Consider the following 26,417-nt stretch of genomic DNA (forward strand, 5'->3'; position numbering starts at 1 on the left):
GATGATGGTAAGATGTTGAGCTTTTAATTTCGAAGAAGTACTTATCCAATCCTGAAATATATGTATTTTTCCTTAATTTTTTTAACTTGTATGGTTACTTTGTTCTTAGATTTTATAATCAATCACTTGTTCCTCTAAAAGGATTGGTTAGGTTAGGTTAGGTTAGGTTAGGTTAGGTTATTGTAGGTTAGGTTAGGTTAGGTTAGGTTAGGTTAGGTTATAGGGCAGAACCTAGTGACAAAGCCACAAGAAATTCCACTTTGATAGAACAACATGACGGTGTTTGTCTAGAAGGCCAGCAAAAGCTCTCACGTCATTGTTAACGATTTCAGATTGATCTACTTAGCAGCTTTATATTTTTGTTCACTTTGTTAATATTTTCCTACTGGGAATATCTCTCGTAAATTAACAATTTAGTTTCGTTTGTGGTTTCGCAAGTTGTTGGCATGAATTTTAATTGATCTAAAAACTTTTTCTCAATAAAAACTGAATACGGATGGGCAAGGTACATATTTAAAATGTTTGACTCAAGAAAAGCTCATTTACACTTTTTATACTCTATTCTTAGAGGCTGAAAACATATGGCGTGCGAGCGTTCCCATTAATTGTGTCGTAACCTCAATCTCAGCCATAAATGAAGAAAAGCACCCCCCCCCCCCCCCCCCTCCCCTTTTCTCTTACTCGTAACGATTGCGTTTTCGTGGTATAACTCAAGGAAAATTAAATTATTCCCGTAAATGACTTTTCAACTGGCATTAAATTGTCAGTTTGCTAGTTTGTTTGCAATGTTCAACAGTAGAAAAAAAGTTATTGTTATTGTTATTGCCGAAAATCGTCTCCATAATTTGCAGAACTTTTACAATTTTGTTTCGGCAAAATGAAATGAAAATTTGAGCACACAACTACAGATTTATGGCAATTTGTATTATAACGGTAATGGCGAAGGCGCATGCAACGGTCTCTATGTAATGAATCTATGATATTATACTCGTTTATATGTATACCTATCTGCTTCGTGCTGGAATGCACGTGCAACGAGAAACAATGCCACTTCGGCTACAAGTATCACTACTGCAAAATGAAATAGCGCAGAAAACTTTGCCCTGCACTATTTTCGAATATTTAAAAAATAAACATATCAACGACCAACAGTTTTCGGCAATGGCTTATTACGTTTGCATTTTTTCTCCAGACATTCACCAAGAATAACAATCACCGAAAACTTTAAATAAACAGACCACACCGAGGCGACAGTAAAACTAAATTATTAGCAAGCGAGATAAGCGGTGTGGGTGTGAGCGAGGCGCCCAGGGCGTGCTTACAACGCCCGCACTTGTGGTGTGTGTGCGGCGAAATATGGCGCCCACATTCAATGCACTTCCAAACCAGTTTGGCATTATGTGCCTGGTGCGCATGTGCGTGTGTATGCCTGTCGCCCGGTAAGAGAAGTTGCCAGCGTAGGTAAACACTGCTTACGAGCGAGCGGTGAGCGTATCTATGGATGCAAAGTTTGGCCTTTTAAATGTAATGCGGAGTGCGTAGCTGTGCAACTGTGGGTGTCCAATGGGATTTAGCGGAAGTTTTTAGTGGCAAACAAATATAAAATATGACTACTAGTTGAGGAAATTTATTTTCCTGTGGGAAGCTGTTCGCTTGTGTTCTGTGTAAAATGCCGGAAAAAGGGCGGAGAGCTTAAAACTCAATTCTTAAGTTATTTATTCCTATTTATTGTTAAACACAAGTGCTAGTATTAAACATTTATATTTGATGCATAACCTCTTGTAATAGCAACAGTAGAATTGTATACTCTAAGAAGATGATACATTGCACACGAAAGAATAGAGTGAAGGGCCCCTAGATAGCATTATATAGTGTTTCAAATATCCAACTAGGCAAAATATGTAAGTTAGTTTTGTTTTTTCAAATTCCACAGTCCCCGATCTCCGAGTTTCTTCCACTCATTCTCAGAGAAACTTAAATTTCTCATTAATTTGAGAGCGCACGCCACAATAATAGGAGAGCTTGGATGCGTATTTTTATGACAAAAATGGAAGCTTCGATTTAATAGATTTGTGTCTATTTGTATATTTTATTATGACATATGTACCGTTATTTAAGTTATTTAAACTTCTACAAAGCATTTCCTATTCATCCTTATCTAACTTGTGTAACCAGAAACAGTTTTGAAAAGCACAACTTTAGATTCCTGAAACTACAAACAGGAAAAAACAAGGAAGCCTACCGAACTTGGCTTCTGACCGCCCTTGCTTTGCAAATCCTTTTAATTCCCTGTAGGCTCCAATTACGGCAAGTTAGTGCCAGAGCACAGCGCTGAGTTTTTCGGGACAGCTATGTGGTGCGCTCTCGAGGACAGACATTCTATGGCAACGAGCTCACAATACATGCCGACGCCTGGCAGTTGGCAGTCATGTGAGCTTCAGTGAAAATTTGCGGTCTTGCGACGAAGCGAAGGTGTGCCGAAGGGCCGACAGATCCGAAAGCAGTGTGCGGCGCGCGGCTCCAGTAGCCAGCAGTGGCCGAGGTAAAAATTATGTGCAGCTGCGCTTCGAGAATAATGCTGCTAATGCATGCGGATGCAGTCGCCTGCGAGTGTGTGTGCGTGTGCTTGTGACGTGCAACACAGTTGGTTGCAGCCAAAAGTTTTGTCAGGCGAACGGCAACTGTTGCCTGCAACCGTACGGGTTTGCGGTAATGTGCGCTACATGCGAGAACAGTTTTACGCCACACACATAAGCCGGAGCGTGTGCTTATGTGGCATATGTTAAAATTGTTGTGACATGTTTGTTGCGGTCTCACTACGTGTTGTATGCAACAGTGGCATCTAAACTGCGCGTTGCTGCAATCGCAGGCAGTGGTGTTGTTGCCGTCGTTGCCATTACATACATACATCATGTGCCTGTAATTATGCTTAATGTCCGGCCGGAACATTAAGGCGTGTCAGCGGTGTGACCATCATGTTCATGCTCAAGCTTCTGCGTTGGCGCTTGCGGAGCTAGTTAGGCGGCGTTGGTTGTTTTGCGCTGCAGCGTTTTGCATATACAATTTGCATTCAGGCGTTGGAGCCAGATTTTGCAAATTAGCCGAAAGAAGTCACTACATGCAGCTGATACTTGCGCCGGGTAAAACTTTTGCGGACCGAAATTTCCATGCAACACAAACAAAAACAATTACAACGTACTAGGTGTACATAATATTCTCGGAAACTTTTGCTTTTAACTGCCACAAATCACCATTAAACAATTATGCGGCACAGCTTTTACACATGAGTTTGAGTTTGAGCTTGTGTGAGTGTGCGCGCGTGTGTGTGGTATTTAATTTAAATTTTCCAGCATTTTCCACATAGTTTACGGCAATTTGAGCGTGTAAATGTAGCGGGTTCAAACCAATTCTGCTATTTAAATATTTATAACTATTTAACAAAGTGTCCGTAGCATAGGTTCAAAGCGTTGATTGCCGGCCACTTCTCACCCGACAATCGTACACGCCATTAATTATGCGCATTCAAAATTTCATTTTTAGTAAACTTTACATATTTTGGGCATTTCGAAATGCATGTAATTAAAATCTGTGTACCCGAGTATTTAAATACGAGCGAGCAGTTCACAAAGGGAGGTAAACAAAATTTAATTGAGCGCTCAGATTTGTTGCCAAATTAGAAAGATTTATGCAGTAGTGTTCACTATTTAATAAATAATGTCAAATTTCTCTTGCGCAAAGTATTCATTTGATATTTTGAGCGAAATTTCCAAAACAACTATCAAGTAAATTATAGAAGAAATCTTGAAGATACTCGGAAAATTATAGAAACGTTGAGGCTAAGGTCAAAAATGTCTGAAACTTTGTGGCGAATTTGAAATAAAATATTAGTAGGCATACAAATTCAAAGTACATTTTTTAATTTCAAATTATACCTAAATACAGTTGAACTTCCATAACTCGGATTGCTCTAACTCGAAGTTCTCCATAATTCGAACTAATGAATTGGCAATAGAAGTCTAAATTCATACAAATTACCTTCTGTAATTCGGAAGTCTCTCTAACTCGAAGTTTTTTTGTGGATTATGGTGATTCGAGTTAGAGAAGTTCCACTGTACATATAAGTAGTAGGCAGGATCTGACTTAGACAGCTAAAATCGCCAGGCTTTTGTCATGTCGCAAACTCCTAAATATAGATACCACAGACCCTCAATCGTTAACAAAGCTCCAGTTACACATTTGTTATGACGGTTAATATCTAAGCGGGACAATTCATCTAGTTCGCCGAAACTAGTACTACCGATATATTTTAACCTCAGTCTAGCAAAAGCTGTACAGTGAAGAGGAAAAGTACTGCTGAGAACTTCCATCTTGAAGAAAGTTTAGTCTCGAGGCATATAAGTCCATTGAACAATGTCCAGTAAGGACTCCTACCATTGCAGCGAATTAAACATTTCTAAAAGTCGGTAGTTCAGTGGATCTCCTACGATCCACACTGAGCCAAATGGATCTCGCAGTCCACTTAGTTTTTAACCACGGCCAGGCGAGTTCGTGCGAGTTCAACAGATTCAGTGCCACAACGCTTGTCTATACACTCACCTCTCGTCCATTTATCGTCCATGTTAGATTTGCCGCTGGCTTAGAGTGCCGAGACGTACAATTGCCACGTACTATGTCGCCAACGCGATAGCGTGATTTTATGCCAGTTATAATAGGATCCTTTCCCGGTACTTCTGAAACAAAAGAAACTGTATTAGTTTTGGAAGTTACGGGTAAAACAATGCGCTAATAATACTGACTAACATGAATATTTTAGAAAAGAAAGCCAAATACAAAACACGACTTCGTCAAAATCAATCAATTATGATATCCTGATTTGTTAAATGATGAATATTTAAATCTTAAATTCTAAATTAGAAATGTTTGTTTTTATTTATTTAGACTCACTTCCAACTCTTTTTTGGAAAACTTTATTTAACGCAAGGCGACATGACGATTTGCAAACAGTTTTCCAGGCCAGTGCGCCTGAATGTATGCTAAAATGGGTAACTGTTTCTGTGTGTGTGTGTGTGTGTTGAAGAGATAAAAGTTTAGTTTTGTAGAAATCTCTATGTCATCGGGTAATTAAGCTCAATTGTGCCGACGAAGTCATTACCGTCGCCGAAATCAGGTCAAAGGTGAAACTTTCAACGCCTAAAAATATGTATGCAGCGCATTATTTAAAACTTTCTGCGCTCTGTAGTATGAAAGCAAGTAGAAAAAATTGAGTGCTGAAGCGGTAATGCGCTACAAAGGAGAATATGCGATAGAGTATGACGACACCAAAAGCGATGGAGCGCGGGAAAGTGCAACGAATGATTAAAAGTTTGAATACCAAAAAGTTGTGCTGCGAAATGTGCAACGAAATCATTAATAAAATTTGCACTTTAAAGGCGACGAGGCGACAATTTACAATAAACAAAAAAGATGAGAGAAATAGCCAGAAGTTGGCAATAAACCAGCTACTGCCGCAGTGCAGGTGGTCGGCTGCGTTGCTTTTATATGTTTGTATGGAGTTATACAGTGACATCTCTCTCTCTCTCTTTGCTAGACAAGAATTATCCTCCTTATTGTGTTTTAATAAACTTTGCGACATTTTCATGTTTTTTGCAAACGAAATCGCTTCGCCACTCTTTGATATCTCTCTCACTCTCCCTCGCTCTTCGCATTTTAATTGCGCTTGATGGATGAGGGTAACAAAACCTGCCCCTTCGCTATCAACTGGTAATCTGCACACTTTATGATTTGCTTCTTTTATTGACGTCGGAGCCGCAAAAGTCCAGCACTTTCATTAAAAAACAATTAAAAGATGTGAGTAAAAGTGGCAGTCGTAAATTCACTGCAGGTTGGCGTTTCGCAAGTTCGGTAGTTATTTCGGTGGCGCCGGTGAAGCACATTTGAAAAGTTGAATAGTTGAAATGAGTAATGCGAATTTAATACTTTTCGAATGTTTTTTTGATACGTGCTCATCTATTTGCTGTGGAAGCTCGGTCATCAACACTTTTACGATTGGCTGGTTCTGAAACGTATTTAATACATGTGAGGTGACTAGTTTGGTTATAATGCGCTGACTGTGGTGCTTTTTTAGAGTTTTTTGAACTTTTGTGCGACAACTTTATAAAAGCTCACAAACGGAAATTGCTCTATTTCTTCTTCATATTGAAGTGAATAATTAAATAATTCCTTAAAATAAAAGTTTTATTTTGTTTGATAACTGAGAAATCTTAAGTACATCATATTCGTTAATCCTTGATTATCATAAATATAAACATAAGAACCGGCCTTTACTTCTCCAGCATTCTCTCTGCTGAGTAAACAATAACCTCAGGGAAAGCTTTCGGTTCGTAGTAGGCAAGGGAAAGTGATGCCAGCTAAATCACGAACCTAATACCCGTAAATTTTTAAGTCAATCTGGTATCATTAACCGCAAAAGTTCATGTTTTAATACTGTTTTTAATCTGTCTGTAGTTCCTAAGCTTTATTGTTTCATTGATTTCTTTCCCAGTGTCAGTTTTGTTTGTTGCCATTCTCGATGTAAATATATTTTATTGCTTCGAGCACAATTTCAGTGGTAAATTTTAATGCGCGCAATTTCATGAATTTCTGAATTAATGGGTTTTGTTTGCTATAAATTTACTTTCGACGCTCGTAGCGAAATTCAAGGCTGGTAAAAGTAACGGAAGGAAACTTGCTTGAAAAGTTTTCCTAGTCGTCACACGGCGATGACAGCGCAACATAAACAACAGATAGTACATATTCAGTGAAAATATTCGCTGAGTAAGTCATGAAAGCTTTCTAGCTGCCGATTACTTAAAAAATTCATTTTTATTATTTATTTGTCCTACCAATTATTTCGATAAAAATATTGCTCCAATATTTACATAACGGAATAACTAATTATGTCATTATCAGAAGGGGATTAAATTATTACTCTGATCTGGTTAGTTCTTACCATTTTAAAATTAATTATTGTAACATCCTTAAGCTTCCCTTCTATTTGGAAAGTAAAAGTATAACTCATGTCTAGAATGTGCTCTTTCTTAACAATTAGCACAGTTTAAAGGCATTACAAACTTAATGTAGTGCTCTTCACTAACCAAAGAAGCAACCCCCCACCTATACTAAAAATATAGAATTTATTACCGAGATAAGTTTAATTTAAGATTCTATAGTGTTAAGCAGTCTAAATCCGAGGGTCGTTAGTGCCCACTCAAATTTTTCGCTGCGATGCCTCCTACACGAGTTAGGTTACCGTCCGTATTCCGCTAAAGCTTTGCTGTATCTTTTGTGCCACCTACAATTGCAATAAAATTCCAACTGCGCTTTTTATGCAACTTGTTAAAGCAACTCCCATACACCATCACATACACAGCGCTGTCTCTTTCTCACTTTTTCGGCCGTTAAAAGTTTCTATTTTTCGCTTGATGTACCTTCACCTTTATCTGCGAACTTTTTTTTTACCCGTCGTGCGATTCATAGCTTTTTTCGCCAGTTGTTTTGGTCTTCGTGTTCATTCATTTACCGTTACTATGTATGTATGCAGCACGTTGGCCGTTGTCAGTTGTCCAGACGAATGTGCAGACGTCGCCGCCGCCAAGTATGCATCAATGCTTGGCTGACGCCACTGACCGCCGTCCAACCGGCGCCGCTCTCTTCCACCCCACCAAAAGTCAATCTCGTCTGTTGTCAAGTGTCTAGAGTTTATTTTCATGCAATTTTCTATTTTCGGCTGTATGCTGTACGAGTACATTCCCCGTTGCTTACCGACAGTTTTCTTCAATTTTTTCTTAACAAATTTTTCACATTTTTGTGCCATTTTCCACTTTTATCGTACTTTTTTGGCTTTTACCGTCGCAAATGGTCAATTTGAAACGGATGTTGCCATGACAAAATGATGGAGCGACAGTTGGCGTCGATCGTTCTTGAGAGTTCGCCATGCACAGTTATGCACGAGACAGTCCGTGTGTGTGTGTGTGTGTATGTGTACGTGCGGGCGTTGACGTTGGATTTGTTTATTTATAACTTTTCCTGAGTGTGCTTGCCGCTTGCTGCCCCTTGCAGTTTGCAATAACTGTCGAGATGCTCAGCACGTTGCCGAAAAATACATTAGCAAAATATGCGCTTTCCACTCTGGCTAGATGGCGTAAACTGGATGTGCTGGACTCTTTGATTATTCATAAAGTGATTCATATTTTTAGATACTCTATACATATATATTTGAAGTTAGGTCATAACGTGTCACGTGGACGTGACCACATATTTGGGTTGCCAATCTTAATTAAAGTTGAATACTATTATTAACTGGTGTCAATTTGTGACTATTCAAAATCATCTAACATTACACTTTTCTTTATTTTTCAGGAAGTGCAAGGAGGATTGCGAGGATTTGGGGGATTCACAAGTCTCTTTAAATTGTGGTGAATATTGGTTCGAATTCGAACATAACCTTCGGTTCTTATTTAGTATAACTCAGGCACGCATTTCGACTAACCACTTGCTTGCAAGTATACTATTTCTATATATCAGTGTCTGCAGTTTCACCCTAGACAATCATAGAATCCCTGTAATTAAATTAAACGAAATTCATATTTCTTCTGCGTAATGTTTGCTTGATCGTTATCGACGTTCCCTGTCTTAACACACAATAAAATTATTCCTCATACTTCATGTTAATTATACTCTCGTATAGTATGTGTCGACACTTACCAACCACTTCCAGTTCACCGGCCGAGATCTCCGTGTGAAAGGATGGCGCATCTGCGGACACTTCACAACTGTACTTGCCAGTGGTGGAGACAGTAACGGAGTCCAAAACCAATTGGCTCTCATTGGATGCCGAACGCTGCAATAAAAGAATGCAAAGAAGCGAAATATTATTAATAAGGAAAATGAGTGCTGCAACAAGAGCGCAATGATTGGGCCATCCAATAGTATTTAAAAACTGAACAAAAAAAAAAACACGGAGAAGACGAATTAATCTCACGAAAGCAGATGAAATCAGTAAAAATTGCGCACACCAATTAAAAAATTCCGCGTAAAGAAGATGCAGCGCAAAACAAAAAAGAAAAATAATAAAAATTAAGTAAAGAAAATGAAAAATTAATGGACGTCAATATTGCGCAATAACAACAAAGTAAAGCAAGTGTGGGCAAACAAACAGAGTAATTATGATTGCAGTGCGCACTGCCAGGGGAATTAAATGTGAATGAAAAGACATACGAATTTCTGCATAAGTTTTAATTGAGTAACTGCGGTAGTCGTGGCTTTAAGGTGAAGCACAATTTTGTATACCTCAGTCAAATAATTATATGTGCATGAACTTTTTGCAAAAAAAAAAATTAAAGATTACAAAATTGCAAATATTTCTGAGTTTGCAGGTTTGTTATTTTTAATGTATACGATATAAAAAAAAAACAAAAAATAACAAATTTCAAAATATTTAATAAACTATAAAACTGAATTGAAGTTTAGGCTAATGGTAAATATTTATATGTGCATTTTACTATTTTTACCAGTAAAGCCTATACATTTGAGTTTTACTGAAAGCAATGTTTATTTTAATAGTCAGTAGAATTGTCCTTATATGTTAAAACTAAATTAAGCCGCTTAATCAGAGAATTAACTACTGACTGTAGAATTGTTATGTAAATATTGGCAAATTCTTGCTTTATGGCTACTTTAAGGTGACGTACTGTCTCAAACTGCTTTCCGTTTTGGAAAACCGGAGCAGAGAGGTTCCCCCCAGAGATCCTCAATAGGATTTAGGTTCGAACTCAATGCTGCACATTGTAATACCGGAATTTTCCGATCGTTAAAGATGTTCTTCGTGTGGATTGAAGCGTTATCCTTTCGATATGTCCAATTATATGCCATAAATATTGCCAGCAAATTTTATTAACTCACTGTCCAAAAGATCTAAATTGATATTAGCATTCATTTGAGTGAATATAAAACATGTAAATAGCTTTCCACAGTAGCAAAATGCAACCCATGAAATCAAGGTACCGTTCCAGGTGCGAATCTCTCCAATATTTCTTGCAATGACCTGGGCCGACCAAATTTAATTTTTTTTCGTCACTAAAGGCTGTATTCTATCACTCATCGGCACAGAATTGGTATTTATTTGCAAACCTCAAATGTGCTTGATTGTGTCTTTCTTTAGCGTTGGTTTAGGTGCCATGGAGGTGTGTTTCAGAAACTGAAAAATTATATTTATTGTGCTTTTCTGTCTTAATTAGGTCCATATTTGATAGCTGCTTATCAAGTACGCAACTACTATCCGTCGAATCATCCTTTCGCACCGCTCATCAATGTTGTTTTTCGTCCACTGCGTCGCACTATACCATAATTAGTGGGGTTTTTAAGAAATTTTGAGATACAGCTCCGATGTCGCTTTGGTCTAGAGCCATTTTGGAACCGCTTTCATGCATTCCTATGATTATTACTTGTTCCTCGGGTGATAAACTAGTGCGACGAGTCACTTTAGGCTTATTGTTAAATAAATGTAATCAAATTTTTAATAATTCATTAATTTTTGAAAACAAATTTTAGCAAAAAAAGTTTTTGCTAAACTGATTTTGCACATATAAATATTTACTATGCAATACCCAATTCACAAGCACAATCTTAATGTAACTGTCCAACGAACGAGAAAAGTATGAAACAATTTTCGTTGCATAGTAACTGTAACATATCAACCTTTTATTCCACATTTACCGAAATCCAAAAAATAACAGTGAATAAGAAATATAAACAAAAACAGATATGCACATATAATTATTTGACTGGGGTATGAAAGCATAGAAATTATATAGTAAAAATTATTTACATTTATTAATTAGGGCGTCTCAAATGAACCGATTTGCGACTAATATCATTTAATGGAGAAAATATTTAGGTTATTGCCCTAAAGGAATACACAATTTCTATTAAGAAAGTTCCTCGACAAGCAAGTTTGTCCGACATTTGAAGCTTCGTCATGCAATCCATAAAGCAAAGACTAACTTCTGCGCATAAAGCTGCAAATGCTCTTAAATCGCGACAAAGAGAGACTAGAAAGTCCGATTTGAAATAGTAGTTATTTGAGAATGTCGATATAAAAGGCGCATGCGTCAGCGCCTAAAAGCATGCAAACTTCTTCAGAGTTGTTAAACGGAAATAGCAAGCCATAAAACTTGCGAATGAAGGTGGCAAGCGGAGAAAGATAAATGCAGGCACATCCATGTGAGATTATAGCATTGCTGCTGCCCTAAACCATTAACGGCTACTTAAGAGGGCTAGCAGTGGCTGCACGGCAAGGTTGACTGCAGGGAGTGGGGTGTCTTTAAACGCAAGTTGCTTTGATATATGCGCACGCTGCTACATTATAAACGCCAATGCCACTGCTTACATACCTTACATTTACTGCCTGCAATGCGCTTACATATCTACATATAAGTATGCCGTGGATCTTTGGCAAATTTGCGAAGATTGCAAAAATGAGTTATGTTTGCGCATTTGGCCGCCCCTCAAGTGCACGGCGCTGCATGTGAGTGCGTGTGTGTGTGTACCAACTACTACATGTGTGCTAACAATGCTATTAACATATGTAATATATGTATATATGTGCTCGCCGGTGTGTGGCTTCGTGTGCTCTCACATGCAACTAGATGCATGTATGTATGTAGCTGATACGCTTGTTCGTTGTTTGCTGCTGAGAAAATTTGTTTGCTTGCGGTTTTTGTGCACACACACACACACACAAACACATTCGCATGCCCATGTTCGGGTTGTAATATTTTCAGTGCGCTCACAAGTTTAGCCGACAAAGGCACTGAAAGAAGAGATAACATACGACTGCACTATAAATGCCAGCTGCAGACACTTTTTCCTACATAAATCGCTATGTACTCGCTTGTATGTAGATTTACTGCTCGTTTGCAAATGGCTTTCAGCAATTACGGCGCCTCCTTGTGTCGCTTACTTTGTTCCATTCGCCTTGGATTTGTGGCTGTGGGTGTTTGTGCTGGTGGAATGCAATCAGTTAATAACAGCGATTAGAGATGACTTTGTGGTTTTATGTCTCCGCCCACGTATCCGCGTGGGTGTTGAAGTGCTGAGTCGTTGGTTTGATAAAACATGGTCATAAAAGGCATTAAGTTTGGCTTTGAGCCACAAGGGATTCACCAACAAATAAGTGTTTACTTGAACATATGAATGACACCGCTTACTTATGAAGTTGGCGAAAACACAGGCGAGGTATGTACAGAATGTATGAGGTAGTTAATTTGCACACCACAGTCATTAAGAGGTCAAGGGCAGAGGTTTTGAGGTTTTTGCGTGCATTTGTTTACTTTACTTTGGAAAGGAGAATTATCTCATTTGCATTTATTAAGATATTTTTTTTATTAAAGAATTCAGAAAATCTTTCGATCTCAAGAGTTTATTTTAATTTCTATCCATACTACATACATATGCTGAGGTTCTAATATTTATTGATAACACTTTAAAGAGTACACTGGTCGTGTTTGATTGAGTATTAGACAACTCCTCGATAAAGCAGGAACAACAGTTTGTCTAAGAGATGAGCTTAGTGGCCATAATAATTCATGTTAGATAACTTCTAAATAATTTGCTTCTTCGCAATGTCACTCTACCCCTTTCTAACTTCGGTATATAAGTTTTGTAAAGAGTTCCCAAGAGTTCATGAATTTGAACACTTCTCGAGCAATCTAAACTCAAATAAAGTTTTAAATATGCAATATTAAATTAACAAAGACTTCCAACTCGTCCAACAGACGACATTCAAGCATGATGTCTGCATTGTGAGAAATGACTCTATTATTTGTTGGTCTAGTATAAAATGCGTGTTTGAATATTATTATTTGAATCTTTAACTGACCAACTCATTTAAATATTGTTTCTCTTGTTGTTTGTCACATTTTATTAAGCTGTATTTCCTTCCGTTATGTTTATTAAGTATATTTGCAAGTTTTCCTTTTAATTTTGTTAATATTTACATTTGAAAACTTTCTAACTGGACTAACCGAGCCGAGTTAAGTTTAAAATGTGTTGGCACCACAAATTTGTTGATAATATTATACAACTACAAAATGGGTGCTTGTTTGCTTAACACTCGCCTGCAAATATGTGTTGCTCGTGTGTTTTGGTAGGTGGCTTTCATGCACTACTCTATGGTCCATATTTCCCTTTAAATTGGTTTACGTAATTTCTAAATATTTTCCAAAATTTTGTGGTGTCGGTAAGAGGTAATTTTCGCATTTTATCTGCCACTTGCTAAACAACAGTTTTTAGTGCAGCTTTCTCTATGGACTTCCGCACGATTTCCGCTCAACACTATGCTCGGAAACTACTCACACGCTCATGTTACAAAATATGTATGTATGTATATATGTAAAACTTGTAAAGTGGTGTGTTGGTCTTTTGTTACCGTGAGGCAATTGGATCCCCCTTTGCTGGGAGCGCAGAAACTTCAAGTCAGCATCATTTTGGCCAAGTTTTTACCCAACTAAACCGAAACGATGGAAGCGTACGACCGACCACCACCAGTCGAGGTGGTCTTATAGGGGCCAGGCCCTTCAGTGTTATTGCTGTTGCAACATTTGAAGTTTCGCATTTGCGCTCTTAAATGCAAAGCAAATTAGCACTTTCAAACACTTTCATATGCTGTGGACTATGTGCTGTGGTGAGAGGAATTTAGTTGCGCGGAGCGGGGTTACCGGTGTGGACTACAGTGCAAGAACCATGCGGTGCAACAAGCTCAAATTTAGCAAAGCAAATACACACAGCCAAACATACAGCATACGGCACTAAAGTTGACCAGTAAATGAGCATACAAACAGTTATGAAGATTTTGGCAAAAACTTTCAGTTCTAAGCTCGAAAAGATGAAGTTTAAATGAACACTTCTAACTGTTCGCCGTTGCTGTATGATGTTGGGATGTTGGGTAGTGGGATGTGGCATATATTATATGAATAAAGGACTAGTATGAATAGAATGCACGCACATACATACATATATACTGATTTAATAAAATAAAGCTTTATTTGATTTGCTTAAGTTTTATTTATAATACTATTTAGTTAAATGCTTTGTACTAATGACTCTTGAATATGTGTTTATACGGTTTAAGAGTAATTTTGTTCGTTTTTAGTTAACCTTCATATTGACTTAGTTGGCTTAGTTTGAGTTATTAATTTCTATTAATTTGATATGTCACTGATAACCAGTAACCTTCATTATGGCTAATTTAAGGAAAGCGCTGTATAAATAGGTAATAAATTAGCTACCACATTATATCACACACACATAACTCTATTTGGTCACATGACCCACACTCACGTTTCGACCAGGTGTCTATTCATTGATAATTCTACGTCTACGCCTATTTTTGTATTATGAAAATATTTGCTTTTCTTTATATATTTCATTGAACGCAATTGGTTGAATGCACCGATATGTGTGAATAACTTTCTTTGAGGTTTTAGTGGTAAATAAAATGGGTGACAAGGTATACATCTACCTTATTGTATATATGACTCAGCAGGGAACAAATGTTTTCGGGTTCCACTAGTGGATTGAGGACTTACTTCAGGGCAATTCGGCTAAATTAGCATTTGGTAAAGAGTATTTGCCGACCTTCATGGATCCAGGTTTTGAAATTAGTCTCTCTAGATTGTGACAACATATAGATTTTTATACTCTCGCAACAAAGTTGCTAAGAGAGTATTATAGTTTTGTTCACATAAAGGTTGTTTGTAACACCCAAAACTAAACGAGTTAGATATAGGGTTATATATACCAAAGTGATCAGGCCGACGAAGCGAGTCAAAATCCGAATGTCTGTCTGTCCGTCCGTCTGTGCAAGCTGTAACTTGAGTAAAAATTAAGATACCTTGATGAAACTTGGCACATTTGTTTCTTGGACGGGCAAAATCGGACCATTGCCACGCCCACAAAATGGCGAAAACCGAAAACACATAAAGTGACATAACTAAGCCATAAATAAAGCTATGAAAATAAAATTTGGTACAAAGGATCGCAATATGAAGGGGCGTATTTGGATGTAATTTTTTTGGGGAAGTGGGCGTGGCCCCGTGCCCAAATAGGGTTTTTGTACATATCTCGCAAACCAGTAAAGCTATATAAACCAAACTTTCAGCAGTCGTGGCAGTTTTTAGCCACTTCTTAATACAGTCCAAAAATTAAAAAAATCGGATAATAACCACACCCACCTCACATACAAAGGTTAGGTTGAAAATTACTGAAAAAAAATCACTAACTAAACACGTCAGAAACACTAAATTTTGCATAAAAAATACTAGAAAGAAGCTTCACTCAGATTTTATTTACAAAATGGAAAATGGGCGTGGCATCGCCCACTTATGGGTCAAAAACCATACCTCAGGAACTACTCGACAGATTTCAATGAAATTCGGTATGTAATATTTTCTTGACACCCTGATGGCACGTGTGGAAATGGATGAAATCGGTTCACAACTACGACAACTTCCCATATAACTCAATTTTGTATTCCATCTGATTCCTTCACTATATAAGATATACATAAGGAACCAATGAAGATAGCGAAATAAAAGTTTACACAAATACTGTATATAATCCGTGGCATCACTTATGAAAAATTTTCTAAATCGGGCTAAAACTTTTCAAGGCCCCGGATATCGAATGTGAAGAACTCAGCGCCTAAGGGTAAATTTGAATCGAAAATATGGGTAAATCTCTCTTAATTTAATTCAGAAGAAATCTTTTTCTTCTAATAGTGTGTCTCTGTACCAGAAATGGTTAAAATGTGGTCATAACTTCCCCTAGCTCTCATATACCTAATTATGGGATTTTCAAAAATACGATGGTCTTAATAGCTTATAAATCGGTTAATATGTGAACTGTCTTAGCCAAATTAAATGAGCATATAATCTTAGATATAATGTATGTTGGTGGTGAAAATGAGTGAAATCGGTTTAGGAATTACCTCAGAATATATACTATATATGATGATTTTCGTTTTTTCTATTGGACTTTATGCCGAATATATGGCATATCAAATTGTGTGATATCTTACTTAAAAAATAGCAATAAATTAGGAGAGTATAAAACGTTCGCTTGCACCCGAACTTAGCCTTTACTTTCTTGTTTTAATGTCATTCTGTCATTCATTTTTCTAAACAAAACTGTCTTGTCGGAACCATGCAACTTCCTCCACTGAACTTGAACTAAACTCACTTAGCTACGGCTGTCACCAGTACAAAGATAAACAGACTAAGTACTCAATTTTCCATGCCAATTCAACATGATTAAAGGTCATGCCATATCAACAAGATTGTCAGGTTCTTGAGAAAATATTTATACAGCAATAAATTATACATTTGTTACCAAGCGCTCACATGGATATAATATGTAAAAGTAGAGAGGGGAGTGTGCCGTGTGTCATGCATACCAATGCTTTTGTGCGCCGGTTTTATTCCGTGTTTATATTTGCTTACTTTTTATTTGGCTGTCATTGTGGGGAACACATTTATACCTGCTAATTACAGAATAAACAAATCGAGCACAACAAATTCATGCATATTTACATTTGGTGTGTCAACATATGGCGGCATTTTCCTCACATGCAACGGGCCGCTCAACCTTAACAACAGTACGGTCTCCGTGATTTAACGGCATTTGTCCACGTGCCGTGTTGTTTGGTCATTCACTTGTCATAGTGCCCAATGAATTAACCTTTATTAAGTGTCTCTATTAACACAACGGTAATGCATAAACCGCTATTGTAATAATACCGCTATCGATTACTTAATTACAAGCTGGGATTTCATAACAAAACACGAATTTTAATTAAAAGCTTAGCGAAATGAGCGAACGCTTTTTCGATACGTGGAATTAATTCTTTTGTATCGGGTTTCTATTGAAATTTGATAAAAGTGAACGATAATTTAATGGATTTTAGTACGAAAAAACTTTATCTTTAATACAGTGTCATTCATGTAATTAAAGCGGCGAATAACAAAGTTTGACTAAGAAAGTGCATATTTGGATTTAAAGCGTATCCACATATGTAGCTTGTGACCATAAGGCTGTCATGTGACTGAAAATTGGTTGAAAAGTGCACACCTGCACATGTAGAACACGGCATAACCATAGCATACATATGCAAGATATGCGGAAAAAGGCAAACGGCGTATGAGAAAAAGCCAGCACATAGTTGCAGAGTGAATAAAAAGTGTGAACGAGACGCCAACTGGAGAAAATACAGCAGCAAACGACACAACACAAAAAAAAACACACGAATAATTGGCACCTGCTCTAGAATTTGGCATAGAAGCGGCAAGCACACATGCTACCCTCATTGAAGGTGGCAAAATGTGAGAAATTCACACAGCACAGCACAGTGCAAGCAAATAAAACGAAAAACAATTGAGAGCGTGAAAAGACGAAATAAAAACAAACTGCCGCCGACGAAGCCTTTGACACTTTGCAAAATAACAAGCAGTATAACCAAAGAGGGGAGGAGAGAGAGAGAGAGAGAGAGGGAGAGTGTATGCTGCTGAATCATGGTTGTAGAAAATTAAAAACAACCTGTCTACTTACTTACATGTGTGCTCATGTGCTCATATGCTCATATTTACGTTGTAACATGTTGCACAGGTGTAATAAACACAATGGCTGCACGTGAAAGTGAAGTTTCTGTGAAAAGAGTTTCGAAACTAAGTCGACAGTCGACAGCTGACAGCAAAAATTGGAAACAAAGCCTTTGAGTTGTATGTAATGTATGCGAGAAAAGTGAGCTTGCTTTAAGCACATGCAACTAGGCAAATTAGCTAAAATAAAAGATCGTTGAATGCCGAAAATTTTATTTAATTAAAAACTTCAAATTTCGATATGAACAACGCGAGGCAGGGCCGAGGTTAATGGACAGCAAATGCGATTGAATATTGTATATTATATTTTCGCATTAGTTTTAGCATAATGAAGTATATGCTTAGAATATTAAATGCACAACTTTAAAGCATGAGCAATTTTTAAACGTCCAGGGGAAGGAGAAGTAGAAGAAGGAAGAAGTTTAAGCGCTCCGTCAGCAGTTTCACATATTGTGTGTGTCTGTGTCCAGGGACATTAAACGATAAAACATATAAAAACGCACAATCGCCAACATTAACAGCAGCAAGCGTGTTATGCTGAAGTCGAAAGTGCAGCTCGCTTTGTTTGCGGAAACAAAAGCGCACGGACAAGTCGAGTTTTGCGCTTTTAATTTATTTTAAATTTTTTAATATAGTTTCATATCTTACTCCTACACTTGTCTCAAAGAATTGTCACCCACACTTATACACATATGTGCTTGCGCTTAACTTTGCTACACTTGCTTGAAGTTGCTTATTTGGTGGTACACGGCGTATGAGTGACATGTTATTGGACCTTATAGTCATACATGTGTCTGTATGTGTGCAAATATGTCATAATTATGTGTATATTCCTACTGATTATACTTCATTTTATGCTTAATTTTAGCTCTTGATTTTACAACAGGAAAGTGTGTTGTTGTTTTAAGATTTAAAGTTGTTGTTTGAATGTTTGGTTTTCATTGCTATTAAAGCAGCAATTTCAGTTTGAGTTTAGCATTTCTTAGCAAGTTTAGCATGATTGTGATAAGAATATTGCTTACATGCCCAAAATCTCTGTTAATTATACATATTGCTTGCTTATTTTTGGATGCGTTTTGACTCAAGAAAAGTGCATCAATAACTTTTATAATTTATAATCAAATACACTTCATACTACACTCAATAGCATGGAAAATCAAATTACTTTAATTGCATTTTACCAGTAAATGATTTCAAAAAGCTATTCCAACTTTATCGCAATCATCGTATCAACAGATTCAAATATTATTTCACTGCTTTAAAATCAAAGGCGTGTAAACAGGCAATTACCACCAGCGAAGCACTTCAACAATCAAAAGCAATTAATTTCGAAATTCCACCGCTGAGTATTAAGCCTCATTGCTGCGTACCCAAAAACAACTGGCAGTGCATAAATTAAAAAAAAAAAATACTTTTGGTATGGCAAATGGCAATAAAAAGTAATGAATATTCAAGTCAAAGCGCAAAGTTTTAATTCAACAGCCAGCCAATCTAACTTCATTCGCTCTATGTGCATTGGAAAGTCTTCAAGTACGCAACACTTTTGAATGAAATACGCAGCGCCGCACGCTTCTGTGACGGCGCCAAATAGAGTGACAGTAATGAAAACCACTCTCCGTGCGCGTCAAGTTGTTGTCTGAATTGAATACAAACATGAAAGTCTTTCACGCACACAGAAACTTATACAATTTTGGAATATGAATTTCGCCGACATTTTTGCCTTCTGCTGCTTGAAGCCGTCATTGGGGCCACTCTGTGCTATGTATACAATGTAAATAAGCAACGTGCGCGAAATTGCGGTTACAAAGTTGCTTTAGACAGTTACTCTACACAACTATTCAAGAAATTCGGCTATTGTAACGGTACATTGAAGCTGTCTTTATCACTTGGCGCATAGTTGTTAATCGTTATAGCAAGTGGCAATAATCAGCGCTGTTGAAGAGCTTACTTGATAACTAACGGTATTTCTTCAGTGTTGTTAATGTTTGGGCATTTTTCGTTTTGAATAAAAATATATTTTCGAGTTCGAAAATTATTGAAATTTGATTGCGTTTCCTTTGTAACTCACCTCTACCCGCACGCCTGTGATCTGATAGACTTTAATTGCTGGCGTTTCTTTCGGCGTGAAACTGTAGAACTCGCGCCGTCCTTTGTACCATTTAACCGAGTACAGACTGTCGCCCTCTAGATCGTAGAGACACTTAAGTGTCACCTTCTCACCGCGTCGCGCGGCATGTGGAATCTTGACGCGTACATCGCGCAGTGACGTTACGAAATCTGAAAAGAGAAATTAATTATTAATAAGTTGAATGATTGAATATGATATATTAATCGCTTTAAGAGCAATAAAATATTAGTTCGTTGTACAGATATGAAAAGTTTGCGCTTTCTTCTTTAATATATTTTAAATTAACTTGAATGTCTAAAATCTCCTGAATTATTGTACTTAGCGCTCAAAAGTATAAAGCACCAAAGGATTCTTCTTTGTATGGCATTTCTCACTCCGCCTACTAACCCTTCATCGGACACTTATTGTTTAAGCATTCGCTGAGGTGCACAATTAATTAGTGCCCACTTATTTTGATTTCGAATAATATTGAAATCGGCTTGAATGTGCTTTGTGGCCTACTTTTTGGCGTATCAAACATTGGCTAATTAATTTGCACTCGAAGGCGCTTAACCACAATAAGCGATTCCAATAAATCAAACAAAGGTTTATTAAATAAAATCTGCATAGTTGTGGCACATAAGAATACTCAAGTTTATATCCAGATATTTACGCAGAACCATTAATTAAGCAAAAAACCACGAATAATATCTGCAACAACAACCACTGCGGCAATTACCGATGCTTACCATTCACGCATAATTTATTTGTCTGATTTGGTTGATGTTGCAATGACAGCTGCGGTCGATCGGTGTGGTCGATGAGCTTTTAGAGCGGCAGACACTTTTTGCTAGGCTTTCTATTTTCAGCTATTTTATTCTGCTCTGCCTTGCTGCTGCTTCACTCATTCATTTGCGGTTTAGCGTTCAAGCGGAACGTCAAGGTTAGCATACATTTGTATTATTTATTTTAATGGCGAATCGTGCTCAACTTTTGATATGGAAAATTGTCATGCGGATTGAAGAGTAAAGTGCAAATTCTTGTCCGTGTCGACTGTGTATTCCTTGGTAGTCGGCTTCGCTGCACTGATTACCTTTCAATACTCAATACACACAGGTGGAGCTGGCGCAGCGCAATACAATATTTATAGCCTACATTTAGGCGCACACCCTGCATTCCACAACGGCCACCGTGTGTCGTCGTATTAGTGTCGTCGCATATTATTTGTCGTTGCTACTGCTGTACTCATTACACGTAGAACGGTTTGCGCTGTTTTTATGACAGCAAATGTCTGCTGGAAATTTATTTCTGTTTGGCCTCAACCTTTCGGTGCCGGCATTGCCGGCTACTTTATTTCTTTACTCAATACCTTTTCTGCGCTTCGTTTTCGCTGTTGTTTTCTGTTGGTTTATTACATATTTTTTGTGCGCTCATATTTTTTGCCTTTTCGTTGGCCAGTAATTACGGCGAGACATGCAATGTTCGATATGCTCCAATGTTTTCGATTCGCTTGGCTGCCTCACTTTATGGTTGATCAGCATTCCCCACTACTTTGTATGAATACAAGTGTGTGACTGTATTTTTTCTGCGGATTTGTCTGCACGAATGTGATTGTCGGCATGTTTGTCGACTTGTCTGCACTTCATTTTATCGGTTAATACAATTCATTTTCAATTTACTGCAATCACTTGTGGGCTCTTTTAATTTATGTAAAAGTAAAAGCAGTGCCTTCCATGATTTGGAGCTATGGAAACAACAAAATTTATTGCTGACTAGCTTATTATGCCGTAAATGTAATATACGACTGTTACTTTAATGCGAACATGCCGATAAATGTACTCGCTGCTTTATGGCAATCCGAGAGACTTGTAAGTTGCTGCGTATCGCCATAATATTGGCAAACAGTTAACAGTAAAACTTGAGTTACTAAAGTTAGTTGTATCTAGCGAAATTATTACAGAGAGGTTACATCTTCAAACTTCAATAGCGCCGACATAGTTTTAAATTCGAGTGCCAAAAGAAAGAAAAAGGCACTCATTAAACATTTAGAAGGTTAAACACCTGTTCCGCGTAAACTTTCTTTCTTATCTGGCGTTCGTTTACCGTTTTTGATGTTTACATGCGCCGCCGTGCATCTTTGCCGCGCACCTTTATAAATTTATCAATTTTTCACTGTTAAACTCTAACGACTTGGCGCTCACCATTGACTCAGTCACTCACTCACTGTCAGCGAAGTTTCGTCATCGTACATTCCGGTGTCATTAGAAAGTTTTCAAACGCTTACACACTTATGTGCGAAGCTGAATTCCATTGAGAGCGAGCGCATACACTTCATTTGACTTTGTGTCAACAAAAGTTGCAAACTTCAATGAAAGTTGCCAGCGAAATACGAGTGCATAGCTGACATAGTTACAGCTATAGCTGCAGCAGCTGCTGTTGCTGTTGCCTCACGGATTTTCAGCATTTTACGCGCTCAAGCGCTTAGGTGTGGAAGTGTTGCGGGAACATTTGTATTAAACTTGTATACTTCAATGCAAAGTGCCGTAAGAAGGCAAACACGGAACTTACATGTGTGACAAATGTTTCACAAGCATGTTTGCCTTTGTTGGTATTTGAGTGTGTTGTACGCTTGTTGCAAAACATTTCGTCAATTGCTGGTGTTTCGTGTTGCAGCGCCTCAAATTCGCTTCAACAAATTGGGTTACTGGTGTTAACGAGGAAATAAAAATATAATTCTTATGCATGGAAGTGTTTAGCTCTGCTCTGGAGCAGTACAACAATAACAAATCACAATGAAAGCGAGAGCAAAGACTTCGCTCTGTATGCAAATGAAAATAAATAAATTTTTTTTTAAACTGAAGTTAGACTCGTATGTCGTAGTTTAATAGTAGTACATAAATTCTAAAGGAGTTTTCCAGGAGTTCTTGGAAACCAGATTATTTTGATGCTATGCAAACAGTGCGCTTCAATAATATTAATAACTCGAATCAAGTGTGTGGGCGCTTCTTTGACTTCGTGGGCGTAAAGTGAGATGAAAATTTTTCGTGGTAAAAATTTATTTTCGTACAGATTTGCGCCACAAAATTTACGGCTGCTTGCGCTGAAATGCTTTCGCCGTCACTTTTAATTTTCGCTACTAAGCAACGATGCACGACGAAGAGAATCTGTGGCTGAGGATGTCATATGTGTATTTGTAAGCACGGATACAAGCGCTTTGTTAAATCTCTGAAAGACAAGCAGGCGAATAATAAAAATTAGCTTCACGAATATAATCCACATATTAAATACCCGGTAGGAAATTTTACTTTCTTTTCGAGCGAAGAAGACATTTGAGAGACTAATGGGATATTTAATAGATCAAAGGGAGATATATAGAAAATTGAGATATTAGTAGTTCCTTAGTACTGATATGTAGCCATTGCTTATCACACACCTTTTTGGACATTCATCAACCACTCTGCTACTACTATAGCCTTATACTTTGTTAAAACCTCCAAAATACGGTCTCTTAACTTTTCACCAAATTTAAGTCGATCTTTAGGGTATTTTTTTGCATTTTAATGCCTTATATGCCCCGTTAATTGTGGCTGTATGCGAGACAGGATGCTTGTGTGTGCGTGTGTATAGCTTTACCGGAGATTTTCGTGCACTTATTTTTATCCGCAATAAATTTTTTGCTCATCACATGTGCACACATGCCAAAGACAGACAGACAGACACATAAAAGGCACTCATTTTCCCATTTTGCATACTCACATATATAAATACGCTCACACACTCACATAAATCTCTGCATGTTCAAGTGTACGCACGTGTAAGAATGTTGGTTTGTTGACATATTTGCCCACGTAGAGTTAAATTTGCTTTGATTGCGTTTTCTCATTTCACTTAGTTTGTTTGCACTTTATTTTATTTTTTTTGTTTGCCAGCACTTGACTGCCAGCCGAGCGGTACGTCCATTCCGAATAACCGGTTTGCTGATGTATGCAACAACCAGCGAGAGACAGTCAAACGCACTGCTTGACAGCGAACTTAGCTGGCAATCGAATAATTCAACGTGCGGTTGGCAAACTCGTTGTCTTTTTTCCAGCAGCGAGTGACTTTTAATATTTTATGAGTCAGCATGCTGATTCTGTTTGTTTGTAGAAACATCACAAGGGAATACAAGTGTGTATATTTAATTCACACAGTGTTCATTTACACAAATATGGTAAATATTTATGTATGTAGAGAGCTTTTGCTCTCCCCTCTTCCTCCTTTTCTCTCATCATACATTAGCAGCGTACAATTGTGTTGGTGCATTTATTTATTAAGGAGACAAATAAAGCAATATTTGCGTGTTAAATATTATTATATGTGGAATCCTCGGAGGGATTCGCGAAAACAACACTTACATGAGTGGAAGTTCGAACTGGAATTGTGGAGGATAAATTATTTAAATAAATATATTTTAATATGCTTAATTTAAAGAACTGTCAAATCTAGTGTATTAACTTTAAAAGACGCTTCCAAGCTTATTCGAAGAGTCTAACTTCAGTCAGATGAAAAGAACAGATTTTATTATTGGAAACGTGAACACACCCAAAAAAATGGATGACACGCCATTCGTTCGAAGTATTCTTAAACTGTCTGGTAAGGTTTCCTTCGTCGAAAAAAGACCTTCTTCTTGAATTTTTTTGGAAAAAATTATTGCTGTAGGTTTATTTTACTTATTATTATATGAAAGTACAACATTTGAAGGATACTTAAAAAAAGTTTTATCGAAAAATAGCGAGGAATAACGGATTTAACGTCGATCTCTGCAGGCACCTCGAAAATAAGTTGTTGTGCGGTGATCAGCCTACAGCATCACTGGATCATCCGAAACCAAAAAATCAAAATGCTTTCTTTTGTTTATTAGTTTATCTTTCAATTGACGTCGAGTTCTTTTTAATTTTTTTTTAATTTTTGGTACCATTTCCAAGCCAAAACGACGATTTTAGACGAAAAAATCGACCTATTTGTTATTGTAAAATTGTTAGTAATTAAAATTTTTGAAAAAACTCGACGTCATTCGAGAGCTATATATATGTAGAATATTTGTTCAAAATTTCAAAACGATCGATGCAGTAGTTTTTTCTGTAGGCTGGTCACCGACTTTAAAAATGACATATTTGGGAAAATCGATTCAAAGTTTTGAACACTCAGCGCAAGTAGCTGGGGGTATCGTTATTCAACCTGCTGTAACTTCGTTAGTTTTTCTCCGAATGACCTAAAATTTTAACACAATATTCTTGAGATGTTGCTGGTTCAGAAAAAAAAAATAAAAAAATAATGAAAAAAAAGTTGTCAAACCCCTTTAATTTATTGTAAGTAAAAATCAGTGCAAAATTCCTTCATTGTCCTTTGAGCCATTTTTACCATTGTGTTTAAATATGTAAAATATAAGTTGATAGGACTGCCTGGAGTTGGAATATCACTTTTAATGAGTTATCCGTATACTCCATTTACGTACGAATTTGTTGCCTTTAGATGTAATATTTTTGATAAGAGAGCAGCGCCCAAAAATAGAGAGCAGAGACAATACCAATCGAAGACAACTATAATCGTTATCACATCTCTTACATCATATTATGGATACTCTTATATATCACCTTGGCGGCAAAGACTAACCAGCTAATATACGTTTTTCGATTTGTCAAACTTAATGACGTTAAATTGATACTGTAACTTAGAGTTAGTTTGCCCCTAATAGTTTTTGAGCAAAGAGCAAAATTTGCGTAGGAGACATCCCTATACATAATAGTGAAATCTCTTCTGGTTGTTTTATAGAATCACTGCTCAATAGGAATAAACCTTGGCACATGATTAATACACATAATGGTCTAATAGTATAATAAATGTCTACAAATTCGTTGACCGTTTTGACAATAATGACATTGTAGACACGCATATATTTCTACCAAATTTTCGATAAATTCTCTTTGTTGTCATTCGTTTATAGTAGAAAAGCCAACTTGGAAGTAGTTTCAACAAATATTTTCTAGCCAGTATTCCATATTTGAATTTGAGTATTTGATTTGGTAAACTTTATAAGCCGCATGCTATATCTCTAATTATTTCAGCTCAAAGCGAATTTTCTCTTTTATTTAGCAAGTAGAGTGCAAAAAGTTCATTGTAAAATATCAGTGTAGAGTTGAAATTAATTTAGTTATGAATATTAAGTAGTCTTAAATTAAACTGCCATCAGCTTTTAAACCAAGAAAACGTATTTCACTTGCTGCTTGCCGCTAGAACACATTTGTGAAGGACACACAAAGCGCTAGGAAGACAGAAATACATTTGTATTTGTATATGTATTACTGCTCATGTATGTATGTTTGTATTTCATATTCCACTTAAATGCAGCCATTTGTCGAGACACCTGCTGCGAATAACTGTCAACCATTTATCTAAGAATCTCAATTGAGTGAAACAAAAGACAAAGACATTACGCAAATGAATTAAATAAATAAATATAAATCTGTAAAATAAAGGAGTTGAAGGTAATAAATATGAATGTGTGCTTTTAAATAATAGATATACAGCTGCTTGTCGTTTGTCGAAAAAAGTAAAAGCTTTAGGACCTGCAGCAACACAAA

The 26,417-nt window shown here is 37.1% G+C and overlaps 1 protein-coding gene across 2 annotated transcripts in view; it reads right to left on the bottom strand.

Moving 5' to 3' along the window:
• LOC105211511 (uncharacterized) overlaps positions 1 to 26,417 on the bottom strand; it is a 98,837-nt gene that overhangs the window by 7,697 nt on the left and 64,723 nt on the right. The window contains exons 4-6 of one of the 2 annotated variants that reach the window (XM_029039742.2): positions 19,759 to 19,967; positions 8,743 to 8,878; positions 4,597 to 4,730 (exon numbers count right to left, since the gene is read on the bottom strand). In XM_029039742.2, coding sequence (XP_028895575.2) covers positions 4,597 to 4,730; positions 8,743 to 8,878; positions 19,759 to 19,967 — 479 coding nt within the window. The remainder of the gene's footprint in view (positions 1 to 4,596; positions 4,731 to 8,742; positions 8,879 to 19,758; positions 19,968 to 26,417) is intronic. The other variant, XM_054227347.1, reaches the window with a different exon arrangement.

Source organism: Zeugodacus cucurbitae, chromosome 3, assembly GCF_028554725.1.
Source record: "Zeugodacus cucurbitae isolate PBARC_wt_2022May chromosome 3, idZeuCucr1.2, whole genome shotgun sequence".
NCBI lineage: Eukaryota > Metazoa > Arthropoda > Insecta > Diptera > Tephritidae > Zeugodacus > Zeugodacus cucurbitae.